This window comes from Sinohyriopsis cumingii, chromosome 9, assembly GCF_028554795.1.
Source record: "Sinohyriopsis cumingii isolate HCF-2022 chromosome 9, ASM2855479v2, whole genome shotgun sequence".
NCBI lineage: Eukaryota > Metazoa > Mollusca > Bivalvia > Unionida > Unionidae > Sinohyriopsis > Sinohyriopsis cumingii.
The window spans coordinates 93,461,317-93,478,538 of NC_142969.1; the positions used below are offsets into that span (position 1 = coordinate 93,461,317).

The 17,222-nt window shown below is 35.2% G+C and overlaps 1 protein-coding gene across 1 annotated transcript in view; it reads left to right on the plus strand.

The window, feature by feature from the left end:
- Positions 1–8,671, plus strand: part of LOC149792262 (protein FAM76A-like) — a 37,350-nt gene extending 28,679 nt beyond the window's left edge. The window contains exon 9 of the mRNA XM_089970794.1: positions 1,612–8,671. Within this exon, the coding sequence (XP_089826920.1) occupies positions 1,612–1,689 (78 nt within the window). The 3' untranslated portion in view covers positions 1,690–8,671. The remainder of the gene's footprint in view (positions 1–1,611) is intronic.
- The last annotated feature ends 8,551 nt before the right edge of the window (positions 8,672–17,222 follow it).

Consider the following 17,222-nt stretch of genomic DNA (forward strand, 5'->3'; position numbering starts at 1 on the left):
TAATGTGTCTACACAGATGATTATTAAACATGGGATGTGCATATAATGTGTCTACACCAGTGTTTCTCAAACTTCTTTGTCTTGCGGCACACCAGAAAGATCTAAAAAAATTCACGGCACACCTGAAATAATTTAACAATTTTTGTGGTGAAGAACTTATTTATTTTTACATATATATTTAATTTTAAATTTAATGTGAAGGATGTGCCTGATTTCGAGAGCAATTCAGATTGAAGTGAGGCTCCAAAGTCGACAAACAAGCGCGCATTTCATCGTCGATTTTAAGAAGTCTCTCTTTCTCTCTCTTTCAATTTGATTTCAGTCAATGCTGAAAATCCAAACTCACAAAACCACGAAGACACAAATGGCAGAATTACTTTGATTGCTTTTGAACTGATTGCAGGATATGACTTCTTGATTGAGATTCAAAACTCATCCAGGCTCTTTTCGGGAAATGTTGACTGAAAAAATGTATCTTTTTTAAATCAATGAGCTCTTCTTCTTCTTCGCTTGTAAGATTTGTAGTTTTGTTGTTTCCGAATGGATTGATCACCCATCCATATTCATCACTGGCATGTGATGGGAAGTAATGCTGCAGTGCTGATTGTAGGTCTGTCAGTATGTCCAGAATTTCGGGGATGAGATCTCGCACAAGTCTCGCATTACGAAAGGAACCAATGAATGACAGACTGACAGAGATTGCGTTTTTATGTTTCTTTTTTAACTTTTGCGACATTGATTTGCCATTTAATTTTTCGATATGTTCAAGGTTTCAAAACGCTAGCAATTTTAAATATTTTTCAAAACTCCTATGGCACACATGCAAATCTCTCGTGGCACACTAGTGTGCCACGGCACACAGTTTGAGAATCACTGGTCTACACAGATGACTATTAAACATGGGATGTGCATGTAATGTGTCTACACAGAGGACTATTAAATATGGGATGTACATATAATGTGTCTACACAGAGGACAATTAAACATGGGATGTGCATATAATGTGACTACACAGAGGACTATTAAACATGGGATGTGCATATAATGTGTCTACACAGAGGACTATTAAATATGGGGTGTGCATATAATGTGTCTACACAGAGGACTATTAAACATGGCATGTGCATATAATGTGCCAACATAGAGGACTATTAAACATGGGATGTGCATATAAAGTGTCTACACAGAGGACTATTAAACACAGGGTGTGCAATATAATGTGCCTACACAGATGACTATTAAACATGGGGTTTGCATATAAAGTGCCTACACAGAGGACTATTAAACATGGGCTGTGTATATAAAGTGCCTACATAGATGACTATTAAACAGCAGGTGGGAGTATAATGTACTGTTCACTGTACTCTGTTTAGTACATGGTGATAAAGTTAACCCAAGGTTTATACTTTTATTTTACATCTTCTTAGGAGTAGATATACCATATGTCTGGTTTCTGACAAAGTGCAAAGTCAAAGTGCAGAGTTTCTCATTCTGATTAATGCTTTATTTCTGTTTGACCAAGTTAAGCAGAGAATGCCTTTAAAGCTGTATAGACACATACTGTGTATACATAAATACACTGAAAGTTTATTTTCTGACTTTCTTTTTTAGGCAAAGAACCGTGAACTGTTGAATCAAGTCAAGACGTTATCAAAAGGAAAGAAGAAAAATTTGAGCCCAAGTTCTTGAAATTAGCACATAATTAATCTGACTGTTTTGGTCATAAAACATGTATATATATATCTCATCCATCTTAATGTACCATGGTCATACTTGGGACGACATCTCAATTTTAGTATTTCCTTGACTCAGGTTTTGGAATAACCTCTTAATTTTTTAATCAATGTCAGATGCATGTTTTATTTATGAATACGTTATGAATTCCAAGAAAATCACAGAAAGTGATTATATTATGTTTTTCATGTCCTGAATTGCATATATATTGGGTTTAATATGTGCTGTTTTACAAAAGCAGGACTTGGAGATTATCTTCAGAGAACTTGTACCCCTGAAATATCTGGTTGAACCTAACAAAGAAACTGTTTCCAGTGTAAACAAACTAACGTGTAAGGCATCTGTTTTATATATATATATATATATATATATATATATATATATATATATATATATATATATATATATATATATATATATATATATATATATATATATATATATATTAAATGTAACGGATTTGTTTTCTATATAAAAGATGGTGCCGATTGTTAGTGAACAAATTTTATCATAAAATTCAAAGTCATTCATAAGCTGTTGACTTTAATACTTCCATTTTGGACAGTTGGAACAAGTGTTCCAAGTGTTTGGTTCAGCTGTGGAAGATTTATGTAGTTCAGTTTAGTGTACAAGTTTAACTAGAAAAATTGAACAAAGTTGATTAATAAATGATTCTTAGTCTATTAGTGGTAAGAATAGATTATTGTATCATTTATTTGCGGTATTGTCACTGTTACACAATTGATAAAAATCTTGTGTGTAATGGTACTTGCATTTTGCAAGGGGCATGTTAGAATCCTTACAAGGCATTCTCAAGATCAGTCTTGGTATTCATAGTATATTTAAGTTACCTCCAATGCATAAATCTGCATGACAAGTGGAAAATGAGTCATAGTGACATACTTTATTACACAAGTAATTTTATTCCATTAATACTGGCAATTGATATGCCTTTCTGGAAGAAAGCTTTGTTTATACTTTGTGTACTATTCACAGACTCCAGATAATGTAACAATAACTTAAATTATAATGTCTAACATTTTGCTACTTGAAAAGTTTTACAATTTTGTTGTGCTGTATAGTCTAACAATTATGGTGAATCATAATGGTTGTTCAGGGAGTACTACTAGTTGCAGAAAATGTAGGGTCCATTTATCCATGAATGGGAAAAAGAAATGCATCATTAGGAATGGAAATTATTAGGGATCACACCTAACAATGAATGGTGAAAAAGAAACCTTTATAAGATAATAAATGCTGCACTTTTTTATCACCAGATTACTAGCTAAATGATTTATTTTTTTATATGGGAAGTATTTCTACATTTTTCGTCGTTAATAAGTAAACCATATTACACTGGTGTGCAGGTACCAAAATCACTGTAGGTGTCACTCCATTTTAACAAGAATGTAAATAAACTATAATTCATAAGTTTTTAACGTCATAAAATTTGTGCTAATTGAGTCAGTTTAACATGTTAGTGCATAACATTGCAGCATGCTAGTGTATACCAACTCAGAATGTTAGTGTATACCAACTTGGCATGTTAGTGTATACCAACTCAAAATGTTAGTGTATACCAACTTGGCATGTTAGTGTATACCACTTGTTATGTTCGTGTATATTAACTAGGAATTTTAGTTTATACCAACTTGGCATGTTAGTGTACACCAACTTGGTATGTTAGTGTATACCATCTGAGGATGATAGCGTATACCAACTTGTGTATACCAACAAAGAAAGTTCATGAACAAAACCTTAAAAATTAATTGGTAAGTAATGTTTCATCATATCATTTTGGTCAAAAATATATTTTGAAAAAAACACTTTTCTAAAAGTGCTCAATTTTTTTTAACAGTATGATTGTATGTTATCCAGAATAAATGCAGCAAGAAATTAAAGGGAAAAAACAAACAAACGAAGCCTTACATACTTAGTTATTCAAACATTTTGAAAACTATTGATAATTGCATTAAGTGTTATCTATAAAGTCATTGATCTGTCATCAAGCTGTCATTTAGACACCAGTGCTTCTGAATGTCAGTGTAAATATTGGGTCTATTTATTGTGTTCATTTATACACAAGTTTGAATGTAGAATTTATTAAAGTATCCCTTTATCATAAAAGATACTGTTATTAAATTGTCCCTTTTTCACAAAAGATAATGTTATTAAATTGTCCCGTTGTCATAAAAGATAGTGTAAATGTTAGGATAGTCTGTTATGGGTAGATATTGATTAATACTGTTTGTATATTTGTTTACATAATTGTAATTTCTGCACAGCATGTTGCCTCTTCAAAATATGTTCCCCCGAGCACATTAATATTTGGCATATAGGCCGGCTACCTCCTGATTTCAGCTGGATTTGGGAGATAGCTGGCTTATATCCCTAACGTTAATGTGATCAGTTAAATATTCTCAGAGAAACATCAGATATGTTCCCTCTCCATGATTACTAGATTTGAAGAGGTAGCAGGGGTTGTTGATCTTAATATAATCAGGAAAAGTCTTCTCGGAGAAACATAATTTACTTTAAAATTTGCTTTCCAGTTAGATGAAAATGATATCCATGTGCAGTCTTTCTAGCAGCCCACATTTTCCCTTTTTTTCCTTCCCAGGCTCCCTTTTTTCCCTTCCCAGACTCCCTTCTTTCCCCTTCCAAGACTCACTTTTTTCCCTTCAGAAAGGCCCTACTTAAGAAAATCTATTACACTGTATGAAGGGTCATAGCATTGTGAGTTAGGTATAATCTCTGATTTGGAGCTGGTTGTTTGTTTTATACAGCTTAAGAACATAGTGAAAACCAGAACAAGAGAGACAGTATGTAAGAGCATGCTATTCAAGTTTTATCAAGTCAAGTAAAGATTTTATTTTTTTCTGAAACATAATTTCATCCTATATTTCAAATAAATATTCATATCTTCCCCTCCTTTAATGAACAAAAAGTAGCCTTACTTTTTCACAAAAGGTTGCTGGAAAGACTGCTGTGTACTGTTTATCTCTTCCAAAACTTTTTACCATTTACCCATTGGTGTTCACTTGATTAGGTTTAAGTATCCATATATTTAGACATCAGAATTTATCTGTACCAAATATTTTTATTTTATTTTATCATATCAATGAAGTTTAACAGGGATTCAGACACCCAAAGTAAATTTTGTTTGGACCTTGAGCAAATCAGACGGACAGTAAACAACTTAGCTTTACTGGTCATTGAGGAGGTCTGTTCCTTTTAAACATAGTTAGTACCCGGGGAAGGCACTATTTTTAAAATATATGCCTGGGTACTCTGATTAATTCTAGAGTTCATATGAAAATGATGCAAAGTTCTAAACTGCATCAATGACTACTGCACATTAAAAGTGTGTTTCCAGAGTGCCAAGTATGTTTTGCTGGAACAGTCTTGAACTCATGGGAAAGGTTTATTTTCCATCTCTTAGCATAAGTTTGTTATTGCTACTCTTCATATAAACTACCTGAAATTTTACACATTCATTCCATGGTTTTAGTTGGTCCTAAATAAAAAATGGTGTGCTGAAAGTATGGCCACTACATAGCAATCTTGTAAATCTTGATATTGCTACTCTTTCTGAATGGATGGTCATATCAACATGGAATTGTACTTAAAGACTTTCTTGGGATGTCTATATTGTTCTAAGTAAAAGTGATGCTAATCGTATGTCTAATATGGCAACCACAGCAGCCATCTTGAAAATCTTGAATATCTACATGAAGTTTTCAATGAAAGAGATGCCCCAGATGACCAAGTAGTCTAATGCACTCGCTTTTACAGATCACTGACACATCACACATCTTTTTGTGAGAATTTGAGTCTCAGCTTGACCAATGTGGGTATCTGAGAAAGTTTGCCAGTAGCTTCCTGTAGGTCAGTCATTCTTCCTTCACCAAATATACATGAAATCATGTATAGCCTCTCACATGCTGAAAAAATGGTGTTATGTCCAACAACAGAAGCTTCACTAAAAGACTTAATGAGTATCAGCATGAAGGTTTTACTGAAAGACATCTATCTATTTAATCTTCAATGAAAATGGTGCCAATCTAATATCTGCTACAGTAAAGCTATCTGAAAATCTGATCACTATTTTCCATAGATGACTGGTATATCGACATTGTGCTTTACCAGAGCACTTATTATAACATCTAGCTGGTTCTAAATGTGAATGGTGCAATTCAATATTTGGTAAGACCACTCTGGCAGCCATTTTGAAAAAAATCTTGTTATTCTTACTTCAGCAGAAAGCTTATTAACATGGGGTTTTCACCAGAAGACATCCACTATGGCTGCCACATTGACTCTTAACTCATGATGGTTTTCACCAAAATTTTCTAATGTTTATCTTGGTCTTGAATTAAAATGGTGGCTATCTGAGATCCATTATGTTGAACACAGAAGCTAATTTAAAATCTTGTTATCACTAAAGAATAACAGAGATGGTTTCAGCACTTGGTTGTTAAGAGGAAGAATGGTCTCATCTTGAACTCGTGGAAATTCGTTTTGCCCAGAACAGTATCAGTCCCTTTGAGGAACTCTTGTTTATGTGGTATGGGAAGATCAATCTTACAGAATTATGTGTTTTAACTGTAGTACAGAAAAGAAAGTATTAAATTGTGACTCTTTGTTTTGTGTTCATTGTTCAAGATTTTTTGATTCATGCTAAAAAATGACTGCATGTCCAGACAAATATTATATCCAACTATTTTAATAAAATTATCCTTTTTTATAATGTAAAAGACTTAAAGGAAACACTGGTATGTATTCATAAGATGATCATATGTTTCAGTAAGAAAAGTATATAGTTCCAAACAGTGGCATCACTCGGGTTGGTGTCACCCAGTGCGGTAGCTCATTTTGTCACCCCCATGGTCCTTCTTCCGTAACAGACCATACAGAATCCTTAGTAATGTCATTTTGGTGTCGCCCCCTCTGATGGTGTCACCCGGTGCAGTCCGCACCCCCCACATCCCCCTAGTGACACCACTGCTGTGCCTGCTAGTCATGTATTTAACTATGATCGGTTATCTGCTTATGAAATCTGACTAGACCGAGCAGTGTGTGCTCTGTAAAATTTGCAATTTTTCATTTTGGTGTCACCCCTCTGAGATGGTGTCACCCGGTGCGGTCCGCACCCCCCTAGCGATGCCACTGGTTCCAAAAATAGTTTTTTAGCTTATCTGGCTGTTAAGGTCAAGGGAGCTTATGGTGTGGCCCAGTGCACATTGTAAATCCATCAACAACAGCTATTTTAGTCATATTTCAAAAGCCACTTTACCAGTTTTGAGCTAATTTCACAGAGACGATCTGAAATGATGTCCATTACTGCTTCTCAACAAAACCCACCAGACGAGTTTCATCCAAACTTGGCACAGAGCATCATGGCTTAAAGGCTTTTAATTTATACAAATGATGCCTATCTACCATCAGATATGACCACGATTGCTAAAAATGAAACCACCTTTAAATTACTTTTTCAAAAGCACCAAACAGAATTTGATGATTTATAGCAGAAAGCATTCTGGCATGAAACCCTTTCAGATGTTTGCAAATGATGCTTGCCTTCTGTCAGATATGGTTGCCATTACTAAAAACAGAAAAACCTTTGAACAAACCTTTTCAACACAAAGTATCTTCATATAGAGAACTTTTGAAGGTGACCCTGTCTGACAGTGCACTGACATTTTTATGCTGCTGAAAGACCTCTATGAAATTTGGCGATTTTTGATAAATAGTAGTTTAAAGATTTACTATCTTTTAGTAATGGCAGCCATATTTGATAACCAGATCAGCATTAGTTGTACACTTTCAGGCATGCTCACCTTTGATAAAAATAGAACATTTTAAAAAAAGACTTCTTACAAAAAAACAACTTGACAGATTTTGAGTACATTTGACAGAAAGCATTATGGCATACTAATCCACCATCAAATATTGCAACAGTTGGTTAAAAAAAATGTACAAATAATTAATAAACTTCTGAGAAACTGTTGGACAGAATTTAACCAAACTTTACAGAAGTATCCTGGCATAAAGGACTTTCAGTTTTATACAAAAGATAACAAGCTGCCATCAAAGAAGGCCACCAATACTATGAAGAAAAAAAAGAAACAAATTTTACTTCTCTGAAACTGCTCAGCAGAAATCAACCAAATTTGACAGCATTCTGGCACAAAGGGCTTTCGTATGATTTTGGTTTATTGTCAGATACAGCACCCGTTACTAATGGTGGTGAATCCTTAAAACAACGTCACAGATGGAAGGACTTTCATGTTTGCACAAATTATAGAAATCTGCCATTGATTATGGCTGCAGTAAAAATAGAAAAACCTTGAAATAAACAACACAAAAACTTTTGATCACATTTGACAGAAAGTGTTCTAGCTTGAATGCCCGAGAGGTTTATACAAATGATTCTGTTCTGCCATCAAATATGTCTGCCATTTTTTAAAGTAGCAAAACACTTAAATGATTTTGTCTATTAAAAAAAACATACTAGACAGAATTTAACAAGTGACAGCACATCCTGGCATAGTCTGATTAGTATTGGAAAAATTGTGTTGATGTGATGCATCAACTAGAAAGATCTTGAAGCATCTAATTTCATAAGATAAGAGTCAACAGCGCTGGAGGAAATTTCAACAGAAAGTATCCTGATAGATTTTTTTGCACAGCTGTTGCTGCATTGTTTTATGGGAACATATAGGCAAGGCAAGTGATCTCAGACCCACTTGGACTTCTTTCTTTCATAGTAAAATATTTTATTTTCATGTCGTTTATATGAACTAGATAATAGAAGTTCCTTTGTATTTTATTGCATATCATACTACAATGATAGTGTAAAATAGATAATGTATTTTAAAACTGATGATGCATTTGGATGTCCATGTACGAAAGTGAATAAAAGCTATTTAGACAATGTTTTCTCTTTTTATTATTCTTTTATTTTGATTAATTTCACTTGAGCATTAAAGCTGTTAACTTAATCTTTATATAATATTGTTTTTTTCCTAACATTTTACATTTAACAGAAGTAAAAGAATAACTCAAGATTTTATGTTAATCTTTATTGCCTTGATTAACCTTAATGCTAACTTCCAGGACCAGAATTTAGAAAATTTCATGTTGTCATTCAGCCTACTTTATTGACCATTTACGAGGAAATGTTTGAGCACTATAATAAAACTTAAATCATATAATACATATGTTTACTCGCCATCCCAAATTCTTGTTTATTTCTGCCGATTTTGGCCATTGCTAGCACTAACTCCAAAGGGAATGTGAAAATTCCCCTCACGCACCCTGAATTTAAATATTTTTCAGCTTTAATATAAATTTTATTTCACCAATTCTTTAAAAGTCCATCCTGTCAGAAACTGGACTTAGTGATCAATATACATGTAGTATCTGTATCCATCTACTCATGTCTGTTTACACACTATATTAATATCAATGGTGAAGTTATTTTTTACATTCCTTTATTCAAGTAACATTTTATCCCATCTTCAGACCACTATGGTGACCTAGTGGTTAGAGCATCTGCCTCAGATGCAGGAGGTTGTCGGTTTGATCCCCGGCCAAATCACACCAAAGACATACAAAAATGGTACTAACAGCTGTCTCGTTTGAACTCGGGATTAAGAGATTAGTGTTAGGATTGGTCGGCCTGGTGTCAGAATAGTGTGACTGGGTGGGACATAATGCTACATGTCTGCAGCATGATGACCCAGTGCTAGGCATCACTATAAACTGCCACATTGCAGACATCTTAGCAATATGACTGAAAAATTGTTAAAACAACATTAAAAATCCAAATCACACACTCATACGTGTCCCAACATCAGGTTTGGATTATAGTTCAGAGGCAGATTCTTCATGCAGGCTATGGCTCAATTTTCATATATGCCTGAATATACATGGAGCTCTACTGATTTTAAATGGGTTTAATACTTGTGATCAGTATATAATAACTGCTTGTAGATAAGCAGTTTCTGCAATTTGAAATAAAATATTAATCATAAAGTGTTTAAATCACCATGGGTAAATGCAAAAATACTTATACAGATGCAAGATAAATATGTACAATAAGTCGGAGAACGCCTAGAGAAAATTAAATTTTCTTAATTTATCTTCCTCATCAGCTTGAACAATTTGATTGGTCCTATCCATCTGTCATGCAGCAGGGGCCTATGAATTGGTCCTGTCCATCTGTCATGCAGAAGGGGCATATGGATTTGTCCTGTCCTTTCATGCAGCAGGGGCCTGTGGATTTGTCCTGTCCTTCTTTCATGCAGCAGGGGCCTATGAATTGGTCCTGTCCATCTGTCATGCAGCAGGGGCCTATGAATTGGTCCTGTCCATCTGTCATGCAGCAGGGGCCTATGAATTGGTCCTGTCCATCTGTCATGCAGCAGGGGCCTATGGATAGAGCATGTCTGACTGTCCCAAGAAGGCTTTTAGCAAAATTGCATACAAACACTTGGCATAAACAAACTTTTCTAAACATATTTCACTTCATATATACATGACTTGACCAGGTTATAATTATTCATTTTAACTTGATTTAATGGTCTGTTAACTCTCAATAAACATATGTTTGTTTTCACTATTTTTGGAAGAATAGCTTTGAAATGCTTCACATTTATTCCATGGTCTAGTTTGATCTTCAGTGAAGATGGTGCAACTTGAGCATCAAATAATGCGACCATGTCAATCATCTTAGAAATACTTTTATTGCAACTTTTCCTGAATGGAAGGTCTAGTTACAGACCAAATGAAAATGGCTCTCCTCAGACATCCAGTCCGGCCACCATAGTGGTCATCTAGAAATTTTTTATTATTGTAACTTCTGAACAGACTATCATATTGACATAGGGGTTTCACTAAAATAGTTCTTGTGACATCTTTTTACTCCTACATCAAAACTGCTCATCATACATCCAATATGACCAGTGTAGTGGTCATATTGTAAATCCCAAGCTACCAGTCCTAAATGCCTGTAGTGACATGAGGTTTGTACTAGAGGACTTCATATGATGTTTAGTTGCTTATAAATGATAATGGTGTCTATCTGACATGCAATATGGCACTATGGTAGTCATCTTGACAAATCTTGTTATTGCTACTCCTCAAATGGATTAGTGTATTGACATATAATTTGAATTTAACGACTTCATTTGATATGTAGCTGATCATGAGTGAGAACAGTGCCAATGAGATCTTCAACATGGCCAATATGGTGGTCATCTTGAACATCTTGATATTGCTGCTCCTGACTGGATGGTCATATTGACATGGGTTTCTTCACTAAAACACTTCTTGTGTAGATGGTCCTAAATTAAAATGATGATTTAGACTTTCAATGTGGCTGCTGTGGTGGCCATCTTGAAAATTGTATTACTACTGCTCCTGAAAGAGAGTTGTAGCAACATGGGGTTTTCACTAAATGACTTCTTGTGATGTCCATGATGTCCAGGTAGCACAGTTTATATGATTGGTTATCTGCCCCACACCTGTAAAACTACTGACTGGCAGTTTGGGGGCTGATATTGCCTATTCATTAAAACCTGCAGAAGTCTGCAGACAATCTTGTCTGCATACACTAATGCACATTTATACACTTACTGGTATTTATCACAGCTGATGAGCTACTATCAGAAGAAGATTTCTTTGGTGATATGTACATTATATTTATAGATCCAATCAAATTGTTTGGCGAATTTAAAAATGTGGAATAGCACAACCCGCTGTCCTGTGGCCATTTGAGTGTTGTGTGTGTGTGTGTGATTTGGATTTTTAGTGTAACTTTAACAAATTTTCAGTCATATCGCTATGATGTCTGCAATGTGGCAATTTACAGTGATGTCTAGCAATGGGACATCATGCCAAAGACATGTAGGATGATGTTCCACCCAGTCACATTATCCTGACACCAGGCCAGCCAGTCCTAACACTGATAACCTCTTAATGCTGAGTACCTAGTGAGGCAACTGTTAGTACCATTTTAAAAAGTCTTTGGTATGACCCGGCCAGGGTTTAAACCATCAACCTCCCGCATCTGAGGCGGACACTCTAACCACTTAGGCCACCAGGTGACCATTTGAAATTTAGCGCTAGATAAAACTGTTACCAAATACCATTATGTGTCTAAACTGTAGGTAGGTGTGTTCTGAAAAGATTAGCAAGCAAAATTGCACATTTTAATATAAAGAGGCGACACCAGACCGACATATTCTCCATCAGTATCAATACAAACTTCGGGGGTTGCTTTATTGGACTAATTGGCTATGTGATACATTTTGACTGAAAAGATATCCTTAAATATATCCAATGATTCTCTGATGATATTTACAGTGATGTCAAGAATGCGTGATTTCTTGTTATATTCCAGATTAGTTGATTCTAGTGCAGAAACACAGTTGTGCTGACTAGGTTCAACATTGTGTCTTACAATGTGAATAAGTGACTGCCGATTTTCTCCTAGCTCTTTTTCTGTATGTAGCAAATTGGTTCATTGATAGTCCACTCTTCATTGAAGTAAAATCTGGGATGCAATTGTTGCCATTTTATGTATGAAATTTTGTTTAGTACAGGTCCTTTATGTGTTTCAAAATCAAGATGATTTTTTCAAGCATGGGATGGGGTGACTATATAAGGGTTATCCAGGAAAGATCATCTTTGTTGTGCTAATTATCTCACTGATTCTATTTCTCCATTCTCTGGTTTGAAAATGCATGCATCTTAATTGCATTGGAGCTTTATTTTAAAAGCAAGTAGCTTCAAAGGTGTATGGGTACATGATTAAACACAGTCATCCTTTACCACAGTCACAGCTTCCATCAAAGACATGTGGGTACATCCTTTACCACAGCAATAGCTTCAAAGGCATGTGGGTACAGTCATAGCTTCAAAGGCATGTTGGTAGTCACAGCTTCAAAGGCATGTGGATACTTCCTTTACTAGTCATAGCTTCAAAGGCATGCAATTCAGTCACAGCTTCAAAGGCATGTAGGTACAGTCATAGCTTCAAAGGCACGTGGTACAGTCACAGCTTCCATCAAAGACATGTGGGTACATCCTTTACCACAGCAATAGCTTCAAAGGCATGTGGGTACAGTCATAGCTTCAAAGGCATGTTGGTAGTCACAGCTTCAAAGGCATGTGGATACTTCCTTTACTAGTCATAGCTTCAAAGGCATGCATTACAGTCACAGCTTCAAAGGCATGTGGTACAGTCACAGCTTCAAAGGCATGTGGGTACAGTCATGGCTTCAAAAGCATATTGTAAGGTCACAGCTTTAAAGGCATGTGGATACATCCTTTACCAGTCATAGCTTCAAAGGCATGTGGGTACAGTCATAGCTTAAAAGGCGTGTGGTTACAGTCACAGCTTCAAAGGCATGTGGGTAAAGTCATAGCTTAAAAGGCATGTGGTTACAGTCACAGCCTCAAAGGCATGTGGGTACAATCATAGCTTCAAAAGCCTGTCGATACATCCTTTACCACAGTCAAAGCTTCAAAGGCATGTGGAAACAGTCACAGTTTCAAAGGCATGTGGTTACAGTCAGCTTCAAAGGCATGTGGGTACAGTCATAGTTTCAAAGAGATGTGGTTACAGTCATAGCTTCAAAGGCGTGTGGACACATCCTTTAGCACAGTCATAGCTTAAAAGGCATTATGGTACAGTCATAGCTTAAAAGGCATGTGGGTACAGTCATAGCTTAAAAGGCATGTGGGTACAGTCACAGCTTCAAAGGCATGTGGGTACAATCATGGCTTCAAAGGCCTGTGGATACATCCTTTACCACAGTCAAAGCTTCAAAGGCATATGGGTACAGTCACAGCTTCAAAGGCATATGGGTACAGTCACAGCTTCAAAGGCATATTGGTACATCCTTTACCACAGACATGTACTACCCAAACTGGTCCTGAGCAAATTTTGGTACAAACCATGCCTCCAATATGGCTACCATAATAGCTTTCCTGAACATCTTGTAATGTCTCCTTGATTCATGGTCATATAGATGGTTATTTAACTGAAAGACTTCTTATGATATCTAGTTGGATTGAAATGTTTGGCTTGGTTTGTGGGTTGAATGCCATTGAACCTAGAGGCTTTTACATATAAAAGTGAATTTTGACCAAACTTGTGTAAGTTACATTCCACTGATTAAGTGAATAGTCTGCACTGACATTGGTTTTAATGTCAATTGTCTTGTTTCAGTTATTTAGCTGAACTGAATTGTAAGCATTATAATAAATGTATGAACAGATTTTGATGAAAAACAGGTTGTGGATATATCGGAAGAATACCTTTATTGATTTAACTTCAATAACTTATGAGTTTTCATATTCATTGTATCAAGCTCAAGGGAAAGGCCTTAATACAGAATTGTGTATTGCTCTCACAGATATCTCATTAACATGTTAAAAAAATATTTCTTATCAAATTTGTAATGTTCAAGTTTCCTGAGAATATCAGAGATGGTTTGAATTCTCAGCAGTTATAAATAAAAAATGGTCGATAGAAATGGATTTGTCATGGATTCCTGGAGACTCCTTTTAACCAGTACAGCATCAGTCCCTTCATGGCTCTCTTGTTGGATTTCCTTATAAGATTTTTGATGCTGAAATTAGACCATGTTAGTGTAAATCTTAGCACAGTTATGCAACTAGAGTATATCTCAAACTTGGCTTACATAACAGTTGATCATTTCACAAAACAGGCTTGTGTAGTATGATTTGTAAGAACACAACTCTGTGGAAACGATCACCCAGATTCATATCATGCAGATCTGACCTGCTTTACAAGTGAGAGAAAACAGAAAAACTAACATGACATCTTATAATCCAATCAAACTGAATATTTGACCCTGTCTACCATCATGAGATCACAAAACTATACAATAATGAAACTTAAAAAGTAATGCCATTAAACTGCATAAATTTACCATTGTTCATCAATGTACCTAAAACACTTTGTTAAATTATAAGCAGAACCAAAAGAAGCTTAAAATATTAACTCTTGACCTTGACCTTGATGGCAAGACCTCAATCATGAGGTGCACCACATCTTCTATGGTAAAAATATACATGTACATGTATTATTACATTAGTCTAAATCTTAAGTTAAACAACAGAAGGAAAAATGTGACTGAAACCTAAAATATTACCTTTGATGATGGTCTTGAAGACTGGACCCCCAATGTGCTATGTGACACCTGATAGTGATGACACAGTTATACTAATTTTCATGACTTCATCTCAATTGGCTTTAAAAATTTTGAGTGGATAATAAAGTGCAATAGAAATGTTCAACACTATGACAATGGCCATGATTATTATACTACTAATGTGGTACCCATCAATAAACCAAGCTGCATCCCTTAGTCTCATACAGCTCTAAGGTTATAGTGGTAAAGAAAGTTGATGAAAAGCATAAAATAGTGACCCATGACCTTGAAGATAGGATCATGACCCATGACCTTGACCTAATATTGCATGGGACACCTTGTGGTGATGATGTACAAGGGTGCCAAGTTTCATCCCTTAATGTCAAAGGACTTTAAAATTATTAAGTGGAAGGGAAAGAGTGACTGTAAAATGCAAATACCGAGTCAAGGCATAAAACTTGAAGATAGCACCTTTTATTGAAGATGTATAAGCATGCAAAGTTTCTTAATTTTAAAATGGGAAATGTGACAAAAAGCTTAAAATACTGAGTCAGGACCTTGACCATGACAATAGCATATTATGCAACACACCCTATAGTGATGATGTGGAAGTATATCAAGTTTCATCTATCAATCTCAAATGACTTGAAAATTATAACACGGAAGGAAAAGTCCAATGAAAATATACAATACTGAGTTATGAGTTTGACCTTCAAAATAGGACACACCTTCTAATGGTAATATATAAGTATATCAAGTTTTATCCTGAAGTCTCAAATGGCTTTAAAGTTATACAGCAGTATAGAAAATGTGATGAAAAAATGTAAAATAATGAACTGTGACTTTGATCTTGGATACAGCAATCCGAAAATGGTGCTTGACACACTGTCTTGTGATGGTGTTTTATCATGCACAGTTTCATTCCATTAATCTAAGTTTTCATTAGAGAAGAAATAAATGAATGGACAGATGGAAGCACCGATGTTATATCCCCAGCCTCTTTTGAAGAAAAGGCAGGAAACAATGACTCAATTTATAAAACTTCAATATTGGAAAAGAAATACAGTCTCAAGATCTAGAGAGGAAACTAGATCAATTATTTAGATGCATGATCACCTGATTATTATGTGTGCATCTCTTTCAGAATCAAACCTATCTGAGATCTTGATAATATAAAACCATATTCCAGGTTTAGTCAAAATTGGATCAGAAATATGACTTTCTGAGTGGTAACAAACTCCATCCATCAGACACAAGATCGCCGTCTTTATATCATGAATCTAGTTCATAACAGAGCTCATCCATAATTCTGATGATGAGAGCATATATTCCAAGTCTGACTGAAAAAGAAATAGAACTTTACAAAAATATGCAAAATGGTCTTTCTTATTATTATCAACCTTGTTCATTACTGAATTCATCTGAAATCATCAGGATATAAGCCCTTATTCCAGACTTGATCAAAATCAGATCAGAAATATGGCCTCCAGAGTAGTAATAAACACTTTTTATCACAAACTGACAAGAACAGAGGAGAGAGAGAGATGAATGAAAGAGGCAAAGACTATACCATAAGGTCCGAAAACAGGGAAATTCTGATTTGTTCCTTTCCATTCATCTGTTCATCCATCCTTTGAAGCTTGTTAACGTGGTTATAATAAAAAAAGCCACTCAAGGCAGATATAAAGTAGACAATTTAAAATTTTGGTTTGCACGTATGCAAGTATATGAAGATAGTGAGATTAGATTGTCTTGTTATTACAGCAATTTTAAACTACAATACACTTTTAAGTTTTCTAAACATGAACTCTATTTGTAAGCATGATCAAACAAGAATTATACAGAATGCTGTGTCTCGTGTGCTCTGTCATGGTTTAATCGAAAATGTTGCATAGTCACATGAGCAAGAAATGTAGATGACTATCTTAACAGTAAGTCACCGAGGTGATTCATATTTCTAACATAAATATACCCATCAAATTTCTTGACTGTACAAGCAACAGTGTCTAAAAAAATTAGATACCTGTAAATAAAAAAATTGAATGTCATTCCTGGAGTGATAAAAGTAAATCACTGTGACCTGCTTTTGCCTTGTGGTGAGTAACATTATCCAAGATAAATAAGCCCATTATGTTTCACAACTGTACATACAACAGTGTCAAATAAATGGAACTAAATTCAAAATATAACTGTAATCACTGAGCATGAAAAGTATGTCACTGTCCTTTTTGCTGTTGACGAGTAGTACCTACAAAGATGAATACGCTCATCAATACAACAGAGACACTGAGCAAGATG